Here is a 16,543-nt window from a genome sequence, read left to right on the forward strand (position 1 = left end):
GTACTGGTGTGACCTCTGCAGTTCTGGAGATGCATTTCTTTCTTTGTGTCTCCTCACATTACAAAGTACTGCCAAACTAAGAGCATGTGAAAAACAGATTAATACTTTTATTTCTTTCTTCTTTTCAGGAAAATCAGGACATATGGAAAAAGCTTAATTCCTACCAGGATTTAACTGCCAAGTTTATCCTCCTTTGTACCAAAAAGGCCCTATGGATACATGTGATTTGTGAAAGTATCCTGGAGTTTGCTGTGTCTTTTCCACTTGGTTTACTCCCAGTACACACAGTGTTCTACTTTGCACTATAAGGTTGCGCCAATGGAAGAATGTAAAACTGAAATAGCAGACAATAAATTCAAGAAGCTGAAATCTCACAGAAACAAACAACAAAAAAGCTAAAAGTAATTAATCTTAATAAAGGAAGGAAGCACTGTTACCATCTCAGATGTCTTAAATAACAGATTATAGAATTTTGCTTGGAAACTTCTGAATTAAAAAGTCAGCAATAAGCATGTTGACACTTTTGTGCATTCTGGGGGATCAGTATGCTAAATGAATGGATGGATTTCCTTAAAAAGTGTATGTGTTCATCCAAAGCCCAGAACATCAAGAAAGGTCTCTCCAGCTATATGGACTTTGGGTTAATCTGCTAGATCACATTTTCTGGGAACATCACATGCTATTGCAACACAGGCGATGCCGAAATAGTTATGTACTTTTCTGAGTCTCTTAGCTGAATTTTGCTTAACCTGAAAGTAATTTTTGATGCATCTGAGCTTGGTGCTTTGCCTTTGTATATCTATGGCTAAACACCAAGATTAGATCCAAGTTCTGAAAAATCTGCTGAATGATAAAGGTCCCTAAGCCACTCTGTGGGAAGAAAAAACAAGTTGTCTAGACCTCGACCCTTCAGCAGCACAGACTCTGTATAAAGACTTGAGAATGATGTGGCTGAATCAGCAGAAGAGTATTTTCATAGCTGTTACAAGCAAAACGCAACAGAAAAGGCAAGAGGGAAAAGAAGCAGTTCCAACAACAGCAAAACAATAACTTTTAGGAGATAAGAGGGAGGACAACTTTATAGCGAACAGTGACAAGCTGTCATGGCAGCACTGTACTACCTAAAGTCACAGTGGCACCTGCCCAGCTATGGAAGCAGCAGGCGTTGTATTTACTCTTTTTACCATTTCTGTGTTTAGGTGAAGTACTTTGAAGTCCAGAGATGCACATTTCTGCTTGCCTCCATAGCACTGTTCAGCTGTGGCACTCTGTACTATAAGAAGTTGCTACTCGTGGACTAATAGCTATTGTCATGGGTAGAGCCTCTAGTGGATAATGCATAGAGGCCAGATTAAAGCATCGCAGAGCATGGGATACTCACATACTGCCAGGGATATAGCTATCACAGAAGCGAAAGAGTAGAAAATCTCCTTTATTTAAAGTGATATTAAGACCAGCGAGAGTTAGAACAGCATGCATATTAAGAAGAAAATGAAAGTACTTCACATAGCTAATTGGTTCAAATCCATTAACTGTGTGAAGTATTAAGTATGGGAAACATAAACCGTGTTAAGTATTAACGGAGTGAAATACGTATATATATATATATGTCTGTCTGTCTGTATGTATATATTAATCAGTCAGGAGTTCCCATCTTCAGAATTATGGGAATCACATTAAGTGCCACAGAAATCCAGCCAGCTATGTTCACCTTGGCATGGAGCAGTCTTTTAACAGTTCACATCAACATATAAAAGAGCGTACAGTCAGGAGGTGGAGACAGCCCCAACTGAAATGACTCAAAATAGACAGCAGCTTATATGTCCAGTGCACAAGTTAACAAAAGAACGTGTGACAATTATTATGGTAAAGTTAATGACTACAAAAAAGATAGAGCTTCTTGAAGTTTCAGTTTAGATCCCTCCAATGATAACGATGATGTTTTGCTGATGATCTTTACTCCTTAGTGAGCAGAGTACTAAAATCTGTCCATCTTCTTTATGACTGTACATTTGGCACTACAGTGTGACTAGGAAACTATGCTGTTCTGGATAGCAGTGCTGCTTCATATCCCAGTAAAATGCAACAATCACCCAGAAATCTCTTCAAGGGTTAACAAGGCAAGTCTTTGTACAGTTAATAATATTATCTCTGTCAAAACATACTTCTCCTATCACACATTTCCTTACTTTAACTAAAAATTCAGCTTTCCCCACTAATCTTAGGCAGTGCTGAGCAGCCACATTCCTCCTGCAGTTTAAAATAACTGTTTACTCCAAGGCCTAAATGTTTTCAAGAAGAGTGCAAGAAAATGGCATCTGGGTTACATATATTTTCACCACAGATCATTAGTGCAGGAGCTGGCTACACATCCTGCTTTATTCAAATAGGAACTGAAGACTAAAGCAGAAATGGTGTCATGCCAAGCTTGGGAGAATATTACTGCATGGAAGGAGATATTTTGCCCCCTGAAAGATCAGTTAATCTATATGACAACTGTCAGTTTATGGCCGTACTTGATTTTCTACATATGTCAGAGACATCAGTGGGAGTGTTATGTTTAGTCCTGACCTTGTGTGTCTGAGTGTGCATCTGTAAGTTCTAGAAACATCCATTTGTCACATGAACTTTCACTAATGGATTTCTACTGCTAAAACGTTCCTCCCTGTTTAATAACTTTTGGCCTATTTCTCATCATTCCAGTTGGGTTTGTCTTCACTGGATGAATTCTTGTCCCTTTTGTTTATCTTGCTGTGAATTATTAAGAGACTGTTCTATGTGAAATGAGAAGAAATATCAGTATTTTTCATCTCTCCATTTTAACTCTTTCCTCTGTTACACATCTGGAGGACACACATAAAATAGTAGAGAGGTGACAGAGCCGAAATTGAAGAATGTGCAATATACATGTTCCATACTGTGCAGGAGCCTAATAAGTGAATGGTAATTTCCACAGTCAAAATATTTTATCTGAGAGTAAATAGTTTTCCATTACTACAATTATCTGAACCCATTCCAATATCTCTGCGAGGTAGTCACTAGTAATAGATAATTTGTATTATTATCATCTTAATAATATAGGCAATGAGAGAAACATCTATATCTTGTGTAAACTGAGATCACAGGTAGAATTTAGACATCCAAGACTCAAAAAACATTTCATCTGTTATGCTGTCCTGTGGACATAATGCTGTAGAAATTTACATTTTTACAAACAGAAGTCAGAGCAAACCTAGATGTGATCCAATATCAAACAGGCTGAGAAAATATTTTTCTATCAAATGCCTATGAGTGACCAGAATATCTAATAAGGTATTCCTCCATCTACATTCACTGAGGAGAATTGATCCAGTATGTGCACTCACAGAAAAACCCAGATATACCTACTACATGCAAAACATTCAGTTTTTGCATTCATTAACAGAAAGAAATGGCTGTATTAGTGTTCTCCTCTTGACAAATGTAATAGTCTGAATGTTGCTAGGGTCTCAGATTCAATTCTCACCTCTCCTGAGGAGGTTCAAACCACACAACCTATCTTCTAGCTTAAGCTGATGTTACTCTGCCTCTGTTCCTCCTCTTAAGGAGAGTCCTGATTTTCAAGGAAGAACCTGAGAACTGGCAGGATTTGCTATTCTGGTAGTTATGGATGTCTCTTGGGAGTCAGTAACATGGTTGACGTATCTTTGTCTAGTAAATTCCACTTGAAGATTGTTTCATGTACATCATCATTGTAATCCCATAGGTATATCACCCATTATGTTCCCATACACTGCATTTTGTCAGTTTCAGATTACTGAGGGTTTCTCACGGTTTTTAGCCTCTCTCTCATGAGAAGCAACTAGCCTCCACAGCACTGCTACACTGGCATGAAGTGAGGCTGCTGGAAAGCATGCAATGCGTGTTTGCAATATAGAGGGAAGGATGCCACAGGGAGAAGGAAAGAGGTCAGTCACATGATGAAAATGGGATAGAGAATAAAGGAGTCATTTAGGAATGAATGTCAATAATGTTTAAACAAAAAACTTGGAGCATATTCAGCAGCAGACCTAGTGAGTTGTCTTTGGGAAATCTGTCATGTGCGAAGCAAAAACCCTATGGAAAACAAGGGTATCAATTCATAAGCTGTCAGGTTGTACTATCAAAAGAGGCCTGTTGGTATATAAACAAGATAAATTCTACCATTTATTTTTAAATGCTTGGATTTAAAACTAAGATGATGTTTATTTCAACAAAATTAAGCATGAATAATAAATAATATTTTTTTAAATAAGTAATAATAAATATTTTTAAAGAGAGTTATGAAAAAGTAAACTAACAAATCTAGTGCTAAAATTTAAAATAATTAGCTTAAAAGATCACTAACAATGTAGATATTACTGAAATGCATAGCTAAGTCCTACATAAACCATTATTTTCCCAGAGAGGTGAGTGACAGGAGCCCATGAGACGTTTTTAATAGGACTAGATAGAAGAGGAAATCTTTATCCATTCAAAATCCCTGCCTTAAAACCAGTGACTTTCAGTTGCAAAATGACTATTTCATCTCTGTTCAAATAAGAGGTTATGTCTGATGACTGCATCACTATCATTCTCCAAACCAAGAGGGAACTTGCTAGCTTATTTGCAAACACAACTTTTCTTTCTGTGTGGCTGGATTTTTGGCATACCATAGCTCAGCTCTATTTGCAGCCTTGTGAAAGCCACTTATCTGAGCCTCTCAGTAGCCAAACAGAGTACTGTGAACATTCCCACTGGAGCTGCTAGAAAAATAATGGCTCCCCAAGGATTAAGTTCTTTTCTGCTAAAAAGAAAGCGAGTCTGTTACCACAACATAATGGCCTTCATCTGTAACCTGGATCTTGGCTGGCTTCTTTCAAGTGCTTTTTCACTATGCTATCAGGAAAGGAAAGAAATGCATAGTTTATAGGCAACTTCTCAGTATCAAATGGTGCCAGTAGGAATGCACTGTCCACTCCCCTGAGCCCTTCCAAACAATTGTGGCTTCTCATCTCTTTAGAGAAAGCCTCAGAAAACAGAAAGGGTCTCAAAAACCTTATTTAGATAAATGAACGGGACAATATGGAGTGCAGGGTGTGAATACTGCTCCTCCATAAGGACACTTAGCAGATCCCTTTTGTTAAGCAGCCCTGTGGGCTTTGCTGCTCTGATGTGGGGGGCAGGAGGACTGTGAAAGTGGGGTACCAGGAGGTACCACAGTGTGCTACACAGCACCCAGAGTGCAAACCACTGCCCACAGACATCAGTGTCTCATCCTGACCTCTAGAAGGGTCTGGGTTTGAATAAAGTTACCACTTAGATCTTTCATATCAAAAATATATATCATATCATATGATGCAACTTCCAAAAAATTTTCAAGCAAGCTGCAACATGAAGGCTGACATGGAGCTTCTGTCTGCAAATGCTTGTCATCAAAAATATTTTCTCTCCCGTGAGACAGTCTGCTGGCTGATTAGAAGTTACAGTGCTAGAGCAGGAAGGAACAAATGCCAGAGCCTGACCACAGTGAAGGCCATCCAGCATAGCTGTGGTGCAGCTGCACTGACTTCAAAAGGGGGCAGTGTTAAATTGGTGTTCAGTTCTTAAAAATGTGTACCCCATTTATCTTGAGATCTGTGAACTCCAGGTGACTTAGAACATATTCTACTTTTTTTTGTGGAAGATTTATCAGGTACAAAGAAGAAATCTGAACTACTATCTGGAATTGCCAACACTAAAATAGTAGAACCATAGGATCATTTCAGTTGGAAAAGATCCTTGAAGGTTATCAAGTCCAACTCCCTGCACTGACCAGGGACACCTACAGCTAGATCAGCTTGCTCAGAGCCCCTTCCAACCTGATCTTGCAAGTCTCCAGGGATGGGGTATCGCCCTACCCTCTGAGCAACCTCACCACCCTTATCCTAAAAGCATTTTCCTTATATCCAATCTAAATCTTCCCTCTTATAGTTTGAAACCATCTCCCCTTGTCCCATCATAACAGACTCTGCTAAAGAATCTTCCTTATAGCCCCCTTTAGATATGGAAAGGTCGCTCTTGCATCTCCCTGGAGCCTTTTCTTCTTCAGGCTGAGCAGCCCCAGCCTGTCCTTGTAGGGGAGGTACACCATCCCTTAGGATAGGTAAGCTGGAAAAGCAAAACCTAACTTAGACATCTAACATGAAGTGCCTGAGTTCAGAAACATGAGTCCTAAAGAGTCAACAGAGGAATAACCTATAAAAGCCCAATCCCAATCCTCTTTTCTTAATCCAAATTGTTCACTTGAGATATCTACATCTGTCCTTCTACTCCACAGAGTGCTCAAACAGACAGCCATGTTTTGGCAAACTCTAAATCTGACGAAAACAAAAAAACTTTTCTCCTTACCTGCTCTCTGAGCTTGCAGGCATGTGGTACATGAAGACATTTCCTCTGGAGTTAGCAGCCCAGTGATTGGCCATGCTTATGATGGGACATGTGATAAACTGGTCACTGTTTAAAAAAGAGAAGTGGGGAACAGACATAGTCACATAACAAAAATTTATACCCTCCTTTAAATCTTTCAAAGTAGCTCATATCTCTACCTTCAGCTGTATTGAAACAAACCACATTTACTCTGTGAGCTCCACGGAAACTAGGATTTAGTTTATCTGCACTTGCACTTTTATGGAGTGTTGAACAATAATGATGATAATAAATACACTGAATCAATCATGAAATGAAACAAAAAACTTTCCTTTTTTAGTCCAGTTTATGGGGACTCAGGCTGGCAACACTAAAAGTCTCCATGTAGCATGAATATGTTGTAATCTTGTCTAGTAAACAGACATTTCCCAGATTAAGGATCACTGATATTGCTTCAGTATTTGAATCTGTGTGATTTTTTTGCATAGAATTTCCAGAGCTGGCATAGGTAAGAGGTCCCTATTGAAGATGTACTGCAGGGCTCAGCAATAGCTGGTGCAGCTGCATATCTGGGAGAGAAAGGTTAAACACGAAGAGTGCAATGAGACAGTGAAATGATCCATCTGGGCATGCAATACAAAGGTATGAGTGAATGCAAATATATGTAAACCTTCCTAGCTGCCATCATCCCCAGAAGAGAGGCTGGAAGTCTGTGATGTGGAGTGAATGGTAGCTGGAAAGAGCTCAAGAGCTTTAAGAGGTAGGCAGAGAGAGCCAGACACCTTACTGCATGATATTTCATTGTGATTCCTCAAGGCAATATCATACATGCAGAAGTATATCATCATTTCTCATTTAAAAAGCACACAGACTTGAGGATGCTCAAGGACATATTTATATATCCATAACTATATGAGCACACACAAATGTATCTGCTGCAGAAGTGAGAGGTTACCAATCACAGCCTAGTGACTCTGAAGCACTAGTTGTTCCTTCAGACTTGGTGGATAAAAAAAAATAAGACTGGTGGCAAGAAACAACAGTGCCAGAGAAGCATAAAAACACACTGCTATATTTAACTAATACAATTCTGCAAGCCACGAGTTGGGTAGCTATTTTGGTTCAGCAGTTTATTTTAAGCTGAACTCTGAGACCACAAGCTATGGGCTGGCTGACCACAATGTTCTTTGACAGTTATGGTTGACAACACCCATATGAAATGAAAGTTACCATTCTTCACATACCTATCAGCACAAGTTTGTACATGAGAAAACAGCCTTTGAAAATTGTGGAGAGCATTAGCTCTCAAGAAATGCTTTGAAATACATAGGAATGACCTGCTTAATTACAACATGAAGCAAATGACATTTTAAACTGTTTCTAATTTGGTGTTATGGAGGAAAGAATAAGCCAGCTATTCTGGGCAAATTAAAAAACAAACTACCACAAAAAGGAGATGTCTATTTCTTACAGGCATAGGATACCAGAGTTAAAAAAAAAAAAAAAAAAAAGGAAAAGAAAAAGAAAAAGAAAGTGAAAGTTATTTTATAGAAGAGAAAAAAAATCAGAGAATTGTAGCTAAAACAATTTTAAAAGTGGAAATGTTTTAAAGTCATCAGATATGCACAACATATATAATTCACAAAAAACACTTTGGTTTCCTTTTTGCACTTCAGAAACTTGTTAAATCTAGAAGTAATAATTTCCTGGTACAATTTTTTTCTGAGAATAATGCTGGTGGTAAGCTTTTTGTTAAAAACAAATCAAGAAGATTTTCTATGTTCTATATGCAATACTGATGTAGCTGACTATAATTCTGTAAATAAAAAAAAGAAGTGTTTATCATCAGATGTCCTGGTTTCCCTTCTGATTCTCATGCTTGCTCTCTAAGCCAATCACTTCTTTTCCTAACAAGGCCATTTGTTGTAAACTGGCAGGTAATTCCTGTGTTGATGAGGCTGAGAGCTGGAATTGCTCTCTGTATAGCACATCCCTGCTGCAAACAAGTGTGCTAGCTGCTACAGCTTTGCTAAGGTCAGTGTCTGCACCATGCTGAGCATGTAGGCTGAACATGGATGACCAAATGCGACAGCCCTTAGAACAGCTCTGTATGGAGGTAATCTCTGGACAGGAAGGTCACAAGGCAGTGATTGCTGTCCTCTTCTTGGGCAAATGCTGCACAGTGCAAGACTGGAGAAATGGCACACAGCTCAACCCACAGCCCTCTGGCCCTCTGGCTTGTTTATGCTATGACCTCAATGCACTGGCGCACCTGGACCACCCAGAAGCCTTCCCCAAACAGATGTAGCCACTGCTATCTTGGATCAGATGTTTCCAAGTGAATCTTGGCTCCTGTTCACCCTCCGCTCCCTGAGGCTCCCCTGGAGCAACAGCCTGCCATCCTAATGGAGGCCAAAGATCTACTGAAAGCCAAGTCTTGCCTCTAAAGTCTCATAGAAACACCCATGGTGTGACAGAAAGCTGTGGTGCTGAGAAGCCAGACACCAGGAGCTTGTAGCTATGATATCTCAAAAGAGAACAGAGGAGTGAAACAGCTTGGACTGACGTATTCGATCACCATGTTATAAAACACATCACCTTAGAAATGGAAAGTATTTTCATAACTAAACTGCACTTGAAGAAGGAAAAGGAACTTGGAAATAGGTTTTTTTTTTCCTGAAGATCTGTTCCACTTAAAAATTTTGCCTCAGTGTCTGCTCATTGGCAGGAAAATAGGTAAGATTTCCTCTCTGTTTGCCTCTTTTCAGAGAAATGAGTTGAGACCCCACAGCTCAAGATCCACTACCAGCAAAAGCAAATTGGCTCCCAAGAGAGAAAATTCCAGTCTTTTCTGCAGATCAAGCAGCATATCAAACTGCCATGTGACCCAACCTGAAGACACCTACTGGTTTATGGCCTGCTATAGGTGCCCAGCTTTACTGTCATGACTGCCTTAGAGTCTTAACACAACTGAGAAATGAGTTGTTCAAACTGATTGTTTTCCAGAGCTGCTGGACTCTGGAGCCACACACAATAACTGGATAAACAGATCACAATGTTGAAGCTCTTCATATTTATGAGGTGGCCCCTGCCTGCAATATCTCTGCTGATACTCAATCACATTACAACTATTTCCATCAAAGAGGCTGGGAGGCACTTTGGGTCTATGGTGTATCCTGATGGATCAAATAGGGTAAGAGCTTGAAATCATGTTTTCTCCTGTCACCTCTGCAAAAAGACCTTGTGTTCATACGTAAGTATTGCATTGCCTAATTCTTTCACCATGGGAAATCATATGTAAATGGAGTAAATCCTGGTTTTAGAAGTTAAGCATCCACTGTACACTGGCACAAGTGATTGCACGAGTCAAAGAAACATGAATAAGTCAAAGAAACATGAATAAGCCAAAGGGAATTCTTCTGCCATGGATAAAATGAAGATTAGCTATGAACAGAATTATGTTGAGAGCCACTTTTATGAACATTCACAAACTGTTTTACCTGTAGAAAGCCTGTCTTGGTGAAGATATTGCTTTCATAATATAAAACTTCATGCAATTGCTGAAATCAAAGTTTTCAAACTTGATCACCTAAAAATATTGCACTCACCTAAACAACCACTTAAAATAATAAAAAGTACTGATTTTCAACATTTATATATTTCTACAACCTACAACACTGCAATGTCTCCAAACTTCTGAAGAATAAAAATAGCATGTAACTGTATAATAAGGCAAGTGCTTTTTAATACAATCTGATTTATTTATATTCCCTGTTGCAGGGATGAGAAGACTCAAAGAGTAATTGATGAAGAGTTTGCAGATAACAAGACATCTTTGATATAAAAATGTATATTAGAAACATTAGTAATTTGAATCCATGTACAGTTCTGGAAAACTTTCTCAACCTTTTCACAAAGGATAAAAGCCCCTTGCATTTCTTTTTATTATTGTTATTGGAAGCTTTGTGGAAAACAAAATAATATAGCCCATTTTCTATTCATTTGCATAAGAATTTATCATGTTATTCAGAATATAAATGTACACTGGAGATAAGCAAAACAAACCTTCCATAACCACAGTTATATAATTATCATAGGATGAGTTTCTTACCGGGTGGCATTTTCCAAAGCCCTGGAAAATGATGAATAATCATCAGCTGAATGTTCAAGGGAGTAATACCATATAGCTCCATCTTCAATGAACAAGTTGGAGTCTTCTCCTCCCAGAGAATTTTGCAGAGCTTGATAAAAGGCTGTTTTGCTGTTGGTTCTTCCTTGACTTTCTTCAAATTTCTGAGAACAAAACAAATGGAATTTGCAAACAAAATCAAAACAAGTTTTGTTTTGTTTTGTTTTGTTTTGTTTTGTTTTGTTTTGTTTTAATGGAACAATACAGGCTTAGATATCCCTCTGATGGAATGAGTTCTCTTTACCATGACCTCTGGTTTAGAGGACGAAATAAGGAACAGTCCTACTTTTACTTTCCCAAGACAGTCACCAAGCAGCAAAATTGACTTCCTCAGTAAATAACATAGGACTGAATCACTAAGCTGGTTGATCCAAGTTGTAGAAATAGTTTTGGTGAGGTGTAGCTATAATACTGCAAAACTCAGCTGGCTCTTACAGAAAAATAGTCAACAGAGATGTTTCCTTAGAGTGCATGTGCCAAGTGTTGTCTTACTGATGAGTTTGAGTGAGAAAACTAAAGGGGAGAGAGAGAGAGAGATTGCTCCTCACTTTTGGACATTAGAGAACACTGACACATGGCTACGTCACTCTGACTCTTCAGTAAGTGCTTACAGAGAAATAAGTCTGCTATAAAGCCTTTATTTCAGTCACGATTGGAATAATACCTGCCTTCGCCTTGGAAGAGAAATCACTCTTCTCCAAAATGCAATGGGAGTAGCAGTCATTATCTCCAAAATTCATAACTCCTATTCCTTTCAGAGAGTGAAATGCCCTATATATGAGTTTGAGAGACTGAAACCTTGCCTAACATAATGCCATTTTCCCCAGAGCAGTGAGCACATGTCTCTGCAGAATTACTGATAGCAGGGATTGTCTCCTAGGCCTAACTGTTCAGCTGATCCTATTTTTAACAAAGCTAAAGACTGCTGGAATTTTTCAACACATCTTTCTTTGAGGAAGTTTTTGTCGTATTAATTTAGACTTTTCACCTTTTTTTTTCCTTCTTTTTTTTCCCGCTTTTTTGGTAGAACTTATTTCAGCTTAAACTTCCTGAAAAAAAAATCAAAACCACAACTCCTTTCTAAAAAGAACACCTTGCAGGTGCGTGCTTGCTGAAATTTAGTACTAGAGTGCCAGAGGAAAAGATCTAATAAACCACCTATATTATTTTGGGCAGCTAGTCTGAAGCAAAATATAAGGGTGTCTGCCCAGTCCAGTTACCAGAGATGCTTTATTGAATATATTATTTCCATGGCCTGCAGCTGGTTTTCATCATGCAGCTAGAAGCTCTTTCCACAACCCTACACAGAAAGTACGTAAGGAATAATTACTTTTCAACAGATTCACAGAAATGAAAGATGGAAAACTAGTCTCCCACTGCTGAGGCCTAGGCCTGTCTTTACTGACGTGCTTTAAAGCTTTGTGCAGTTTGATTAAATGACTTTACAAGGGATTTCAAAACACTAGCAAATACTCCAAGGCCTAAAAAGATCTTGGCAATTCTCCTTGTATTTGTAATAAATTCTTCTTTTGCTAGACTTTGGCCCATGCAAACTGAAAAGAGTCGTGTGGTGCCAGTTTTAGTAACATGGCTGTAATCCAAAAAAGATCAGCAACTGACAGATGACACGTCATTTCGTCTGCATGAATGCCGCATATGAAACTGTGTAGTGCACTTGTCTGCAAAATCACTGACTTTGCATACAGCATGGACACATATATTCTTTCTGCAAGAAATGGAAATTATCACTAAAGAGCTGACGGCAAATCCACAGAATTCAGAATCAAGCTTTTGCAAGGCTTTGGTAGAATACAAGTCTGTAATATTCAGTGGAAACACTGCTGCTGTCTAAATAGGAATCTCTCATTTGGGTGATTGAGATTGCAGGATTTGGCTAACAACTGTGGTAAAAAACATACTTTCCTGTGTTGATGCAGAGTCAAAGCTCTTAAGTGTAAAGTAAATTTAATCAACTTTCCTGCTTCTATTTTATTCCATAGAATCATAGAATAACAGAACCATTTGAGTTGAAAGTTAAAGGTCATGTAGGCCAGCTCCCCTGCGATGAACAGGGACATCTCCAGCTTGATCAAGTTGCTCAAAGCCGTGTCCAGACTGACCTTGAACATCTCCAAGGATGGGGCATCCATCCTCTGAGCAACCTGTTCCAGTGCCTCACCACCCTTATCCTAGGAACATTTTCCTTATATCCAATCTAAATCTCCCCTCTTAGTTTGAAACCATTTGTTCTGGGAACTGATCATTCACTGCCTCATCAACTATTAGGCCTCAAACGTCATGGTTCAAAAACACAGAGAATGAGGTGGATCATCACGCAATGCATGGTTAAGCTGAGAATCAACTTGCCACGAGATGCTGTGGATATCAGAACTGGTGAAGATGAAATCTCATGAAGAAGCGAATGGAAAAGTAAAACATCAGTTGATAGTTAGAAAATACACAGACCAATTCCGGTTAAGATGCTTCTAAACTACGAAGTACTCTGGGTTCAGAACATTTAGCAAAAGTATCGTATTTGCTTATATACTCTTACAAACATTCCGGTCTTAGCCACTGCTGAAAACAGTGTTCTGGACTAACTGGGCCTTAAATCTGACTCAGTGTGGTTGCTTTTAGGTTTTTACTGTGCTTGTGTACTAGTTTCTGTGATCTTCAAAATGCCCTAGAAATTTCTGGTGACCTTTCTCAGCAATCATTGCCAACTGAGTGGCATGAGATGTGGTGAGCTGGCAGAGGCAGAACCAAATAAAAACAGAACTGGCATCTGTAAAACATTTTGAGATTTTCATCTAACACTGCACATTTTGAAATGCGATGTTTCAAGAGTTGATTTGGCCACTTATAAAACGTAATTTAAACATCTGACTTTAACATGATAACACCAATCAAAACAATACAGTCAAAACCCATAAAACATTAAAAAGACAAAGTATCTTAATCGTTCAAAATTTGTTTGACCAGTTTTCCATGTCCAAAAAATATTCCCCTTTAGAAATTATATGGCCAAAGAACAATTTTCAAGTACCAGTAGATACAACAGCTGCTACTTGATTAGAAGAAACAGCTGCATGTTATGTAAAACAATTTACACTGCCAACCTCTAAAGAGGTATAAATTGACCACCGAGTTGTTGTGAGGTTTTCAATATTTTTTTTTAATATATAGGTAAGAAAGTAAAAGACAGCAGGCGCATTGCTTTCCACTGCTCCGGTGATGCAGAGCAGTCATAAACATTGCCTAAATAATGCACTAAAAATACTAACTGTTCTTGCTGCAGTATGGCTTCTAGAGCATTTGAGTGAGCCTGGTCCAGTATTTCATTTAAAAGTGTTGCAGTTGGTAAACAAATATTTACATCTTCCACGAGGCAAAATGTAATTTTCTGAGAAACTGGAGTAGTGATAATGCTAACAGACTGTACAGAGATACTCAGCTTAAATGTCTTTTGATAAACTTAATCACAAAATGCTGAAAGACCCTGCCAGCTATTCAGCAGTGTTTCAGTTATTCCAGATAACTGCAAGATGAAGTAAACAGCTTATATCAGCCCATTCTCCTCACTGATGGCATTTATCAGAACACTGCTCACCAGGTCATTGTAGCTAATGTACACTTATCTGCCATCTGTAGCTGGATGTCTTACCCACCCAATTAGAACAAATTAACTGACTGTATTATACTGTATGATGCAAGATCTGCTCTGCTTAGATTCCGTTGCTTACATGGGGTAAATAGACTATATTTCTATTTATTCACTCTCCTATGTCCTGGTTCTGAGGATGGGTAGCCAAATAAATGGGGAGGAAAGAGAAGGGAAGAAAACATGCAAAGTGCATTCTTAGTCTTCCAAATAAAAAGAAAGTCGACAGTCCTTGCAGCGAGGAGATTAAGCAGCAGGCACAGAACATACGGAGGACATCAACAGGGCTGTACTGACTTGCACACAATAGGCAGACTAACCACAGAGACACATCAGCATGAGTACATTTAATGCCAATAGGAACTGTTGGATCCTGTCACCTGAGCATCTCATATAGCATAGGGAAACAATTCTGTCCATATGGGAATTGAAATAAACATTTTTAGAGGTTTCTGCTCAGCTGCTCTAATCTATGATTGTTTGCAGCTAATATCCCTGAAGGTCTGTCATGGGAATTGTGATAACGGATTCAGAGTTAACTGCTCCATATGCCACATCATAGTGCATTATGGTGCCACTTGCTGTTCCCTAAACAAACCCTGCTTTGTTTCTCACTTAGTCTCAACCATCAGATGGCTACACTGGAGATGAGTACACAGTGCTCCAGGAAGTGGTAAATCTGTCTGAGTTCACATGAATAAGCATTCAGGTGAATGCCATAAAACCGTCACTACCACGGGCAAGACATTGAGCATGAATGTCGGATATAGACATTATCAAGAGACTTCAGCTTTTAATGGTAAACAAACAGAAATGTTTTGCTAGCATAGAACTGGTTTCTTGTGTGCTTTCTGTCATTCTCTTTCATTTTTAATAGTAAAGGTCTGAACAGTTGTAAGTATAGTCTTAGAGAAGTACAGAGACGATCAACAGCCAAATTTCAGTAAGCCCCCACAGAACAACATAGTACAAACTGTGTTTACCATCTTCAGGTCTAGTTGTAGTCTAGAGGCTTTGGTCTCACTTGTTGACTGCTTAGAGTTTCTAAAACTTTTATATGAAGCTTCAGTCTGAGGTGATAAACTTGTCTTCTTTATATCTAAAATGGCTAGAAGTTTCTCCTCACCAGCTACAGCACTGAAGACATCGGTGTAAAGGGAGGACTTTTCCCATTTTGTATATTGCTACAGTACCCTTTAGCTGTGCTATTCATCTGCCCAAATTAATACATTGTTCTTTTCATTACAGAGTTGGAGCACAACTCTGGAGTTGGAAGCTTTCAAATTACAGAAGAGTAGTTGCTGTTGTGTTGTGTCTCAAATCCTTCTCCTTTTGTTGTGGGAAGATTAGAGGAGAGCTGGCACAGATCAAGGATCACCATGTCATTAGGACAGAGGAAACAAAGCACCAACAGTAACAACCACCACCTGCATTAGTTTCTTTCACTGTGGTTAAATGTGTCTGTGGCCAACTCAGGATTTTATCATCTGACTTTGGTTGCAACTCTTTAGGTCCTTAAATTGCTCAGTGATGGAGGCAGTGTTAGCATTTGCTAGAAATTAATGAAGTGTGTGGATAAGGGAAAAATGAGGTAGCTTTAACATCACAGCATGTCTTTAAGTACACAATCTGAAGATAGATAGGAAAACAGACTACTCAGAGCAGTCATACTGACTCAACCCCTCAAAACCTGTTGACATAGGAAGGTAGAAATAGGAAAATGTGGATTAAAAGAAAAATCTCAGTAAAAACAAGAAAACAGCTCAAGAAAGTCAAAAGGAGAGATCAAAACATAACCAGTTACAATGAATATTGTGAGTTTTCTCACAATAGCTGAGATGAGCTGAGATGAAATCTAACTTAAGTGAGATAGATAGTATTATAATAACTAATAAGGAAGTTATTTATCCTCCTAAGTAAAGACAGTTAAACCCTTTTGTTCCTCTGAACTTCAGTAGTAGGGGATTTTAAAACAGGTCTCTTGGATTAAGGTAGAAACAACCACTTCTTAGGGTACAGTTGCACCAGCTTACTGAGTTCCTTCCAAGCTTATTTTAAGCAAGCCTTTGTAAAAAAAAAATACCAAAGATATCCCAGATTTTCTTTTTTAAAGGCAACATTTTATTATCAAGTTGTGAGTAAAACCTTTTTTTTCTTTTCATTTCAACCTGACAGTGCTGGCTGTTCATACTTGTGGGTTTCATTAACACCATGATTGATTTGGTGCATCATTTTCAATTCAGCATGGAAATTCATTTCTGTTTTGCAGGCAACTGTCATATGTGGAA

The 16,543-nt window shown here is 38.6% G+C and overlaps 1 protein-coding gene across 1 annotated transcript in view; it reads right to left on the minus strand.

Moving 5' to 3' along the window:
• Positions 1-16,543, minus strand: part of TG (thyroglobulin) — a 139,434-nt gene that overhangs the window by 10,561 nt on the left and 112,330 nt on the right. The window contains exons 44-45 of the mRNA XM_042833912.1: positions 10,517-10,698; positions 6,388-6,492 (exon numbers count right to left, since the gene is read on the minus strand). Of these exons, the coding sequence (XP_042689846.1) occupies positions 6,388-6,492; positions 10,517-10,698 (287 nt within the window). The remainder of the gene's footprint in view (positions 1-6,387; positions 6,493-10,516; positions 10,699-16,543) is intronic.

The sequence above is a fragment of the Centrocercus urophasianus genome, unplaced genomic scaffold (genome assembly GCF_019232065.1).
Source record: "Centrocercus urophasianus isolate 14NV4802_14NV808 unplaced genomic scaffold, USGS_Curo_1.0 seq_11, whole genome shotgun sequence".
NCBI classification, from domain to species: Eukaryota; Metazoa; Chordata; class Aves; order Galliformes; family Phasianidae; genus Centrocercus; species Centrocercus urophasianus.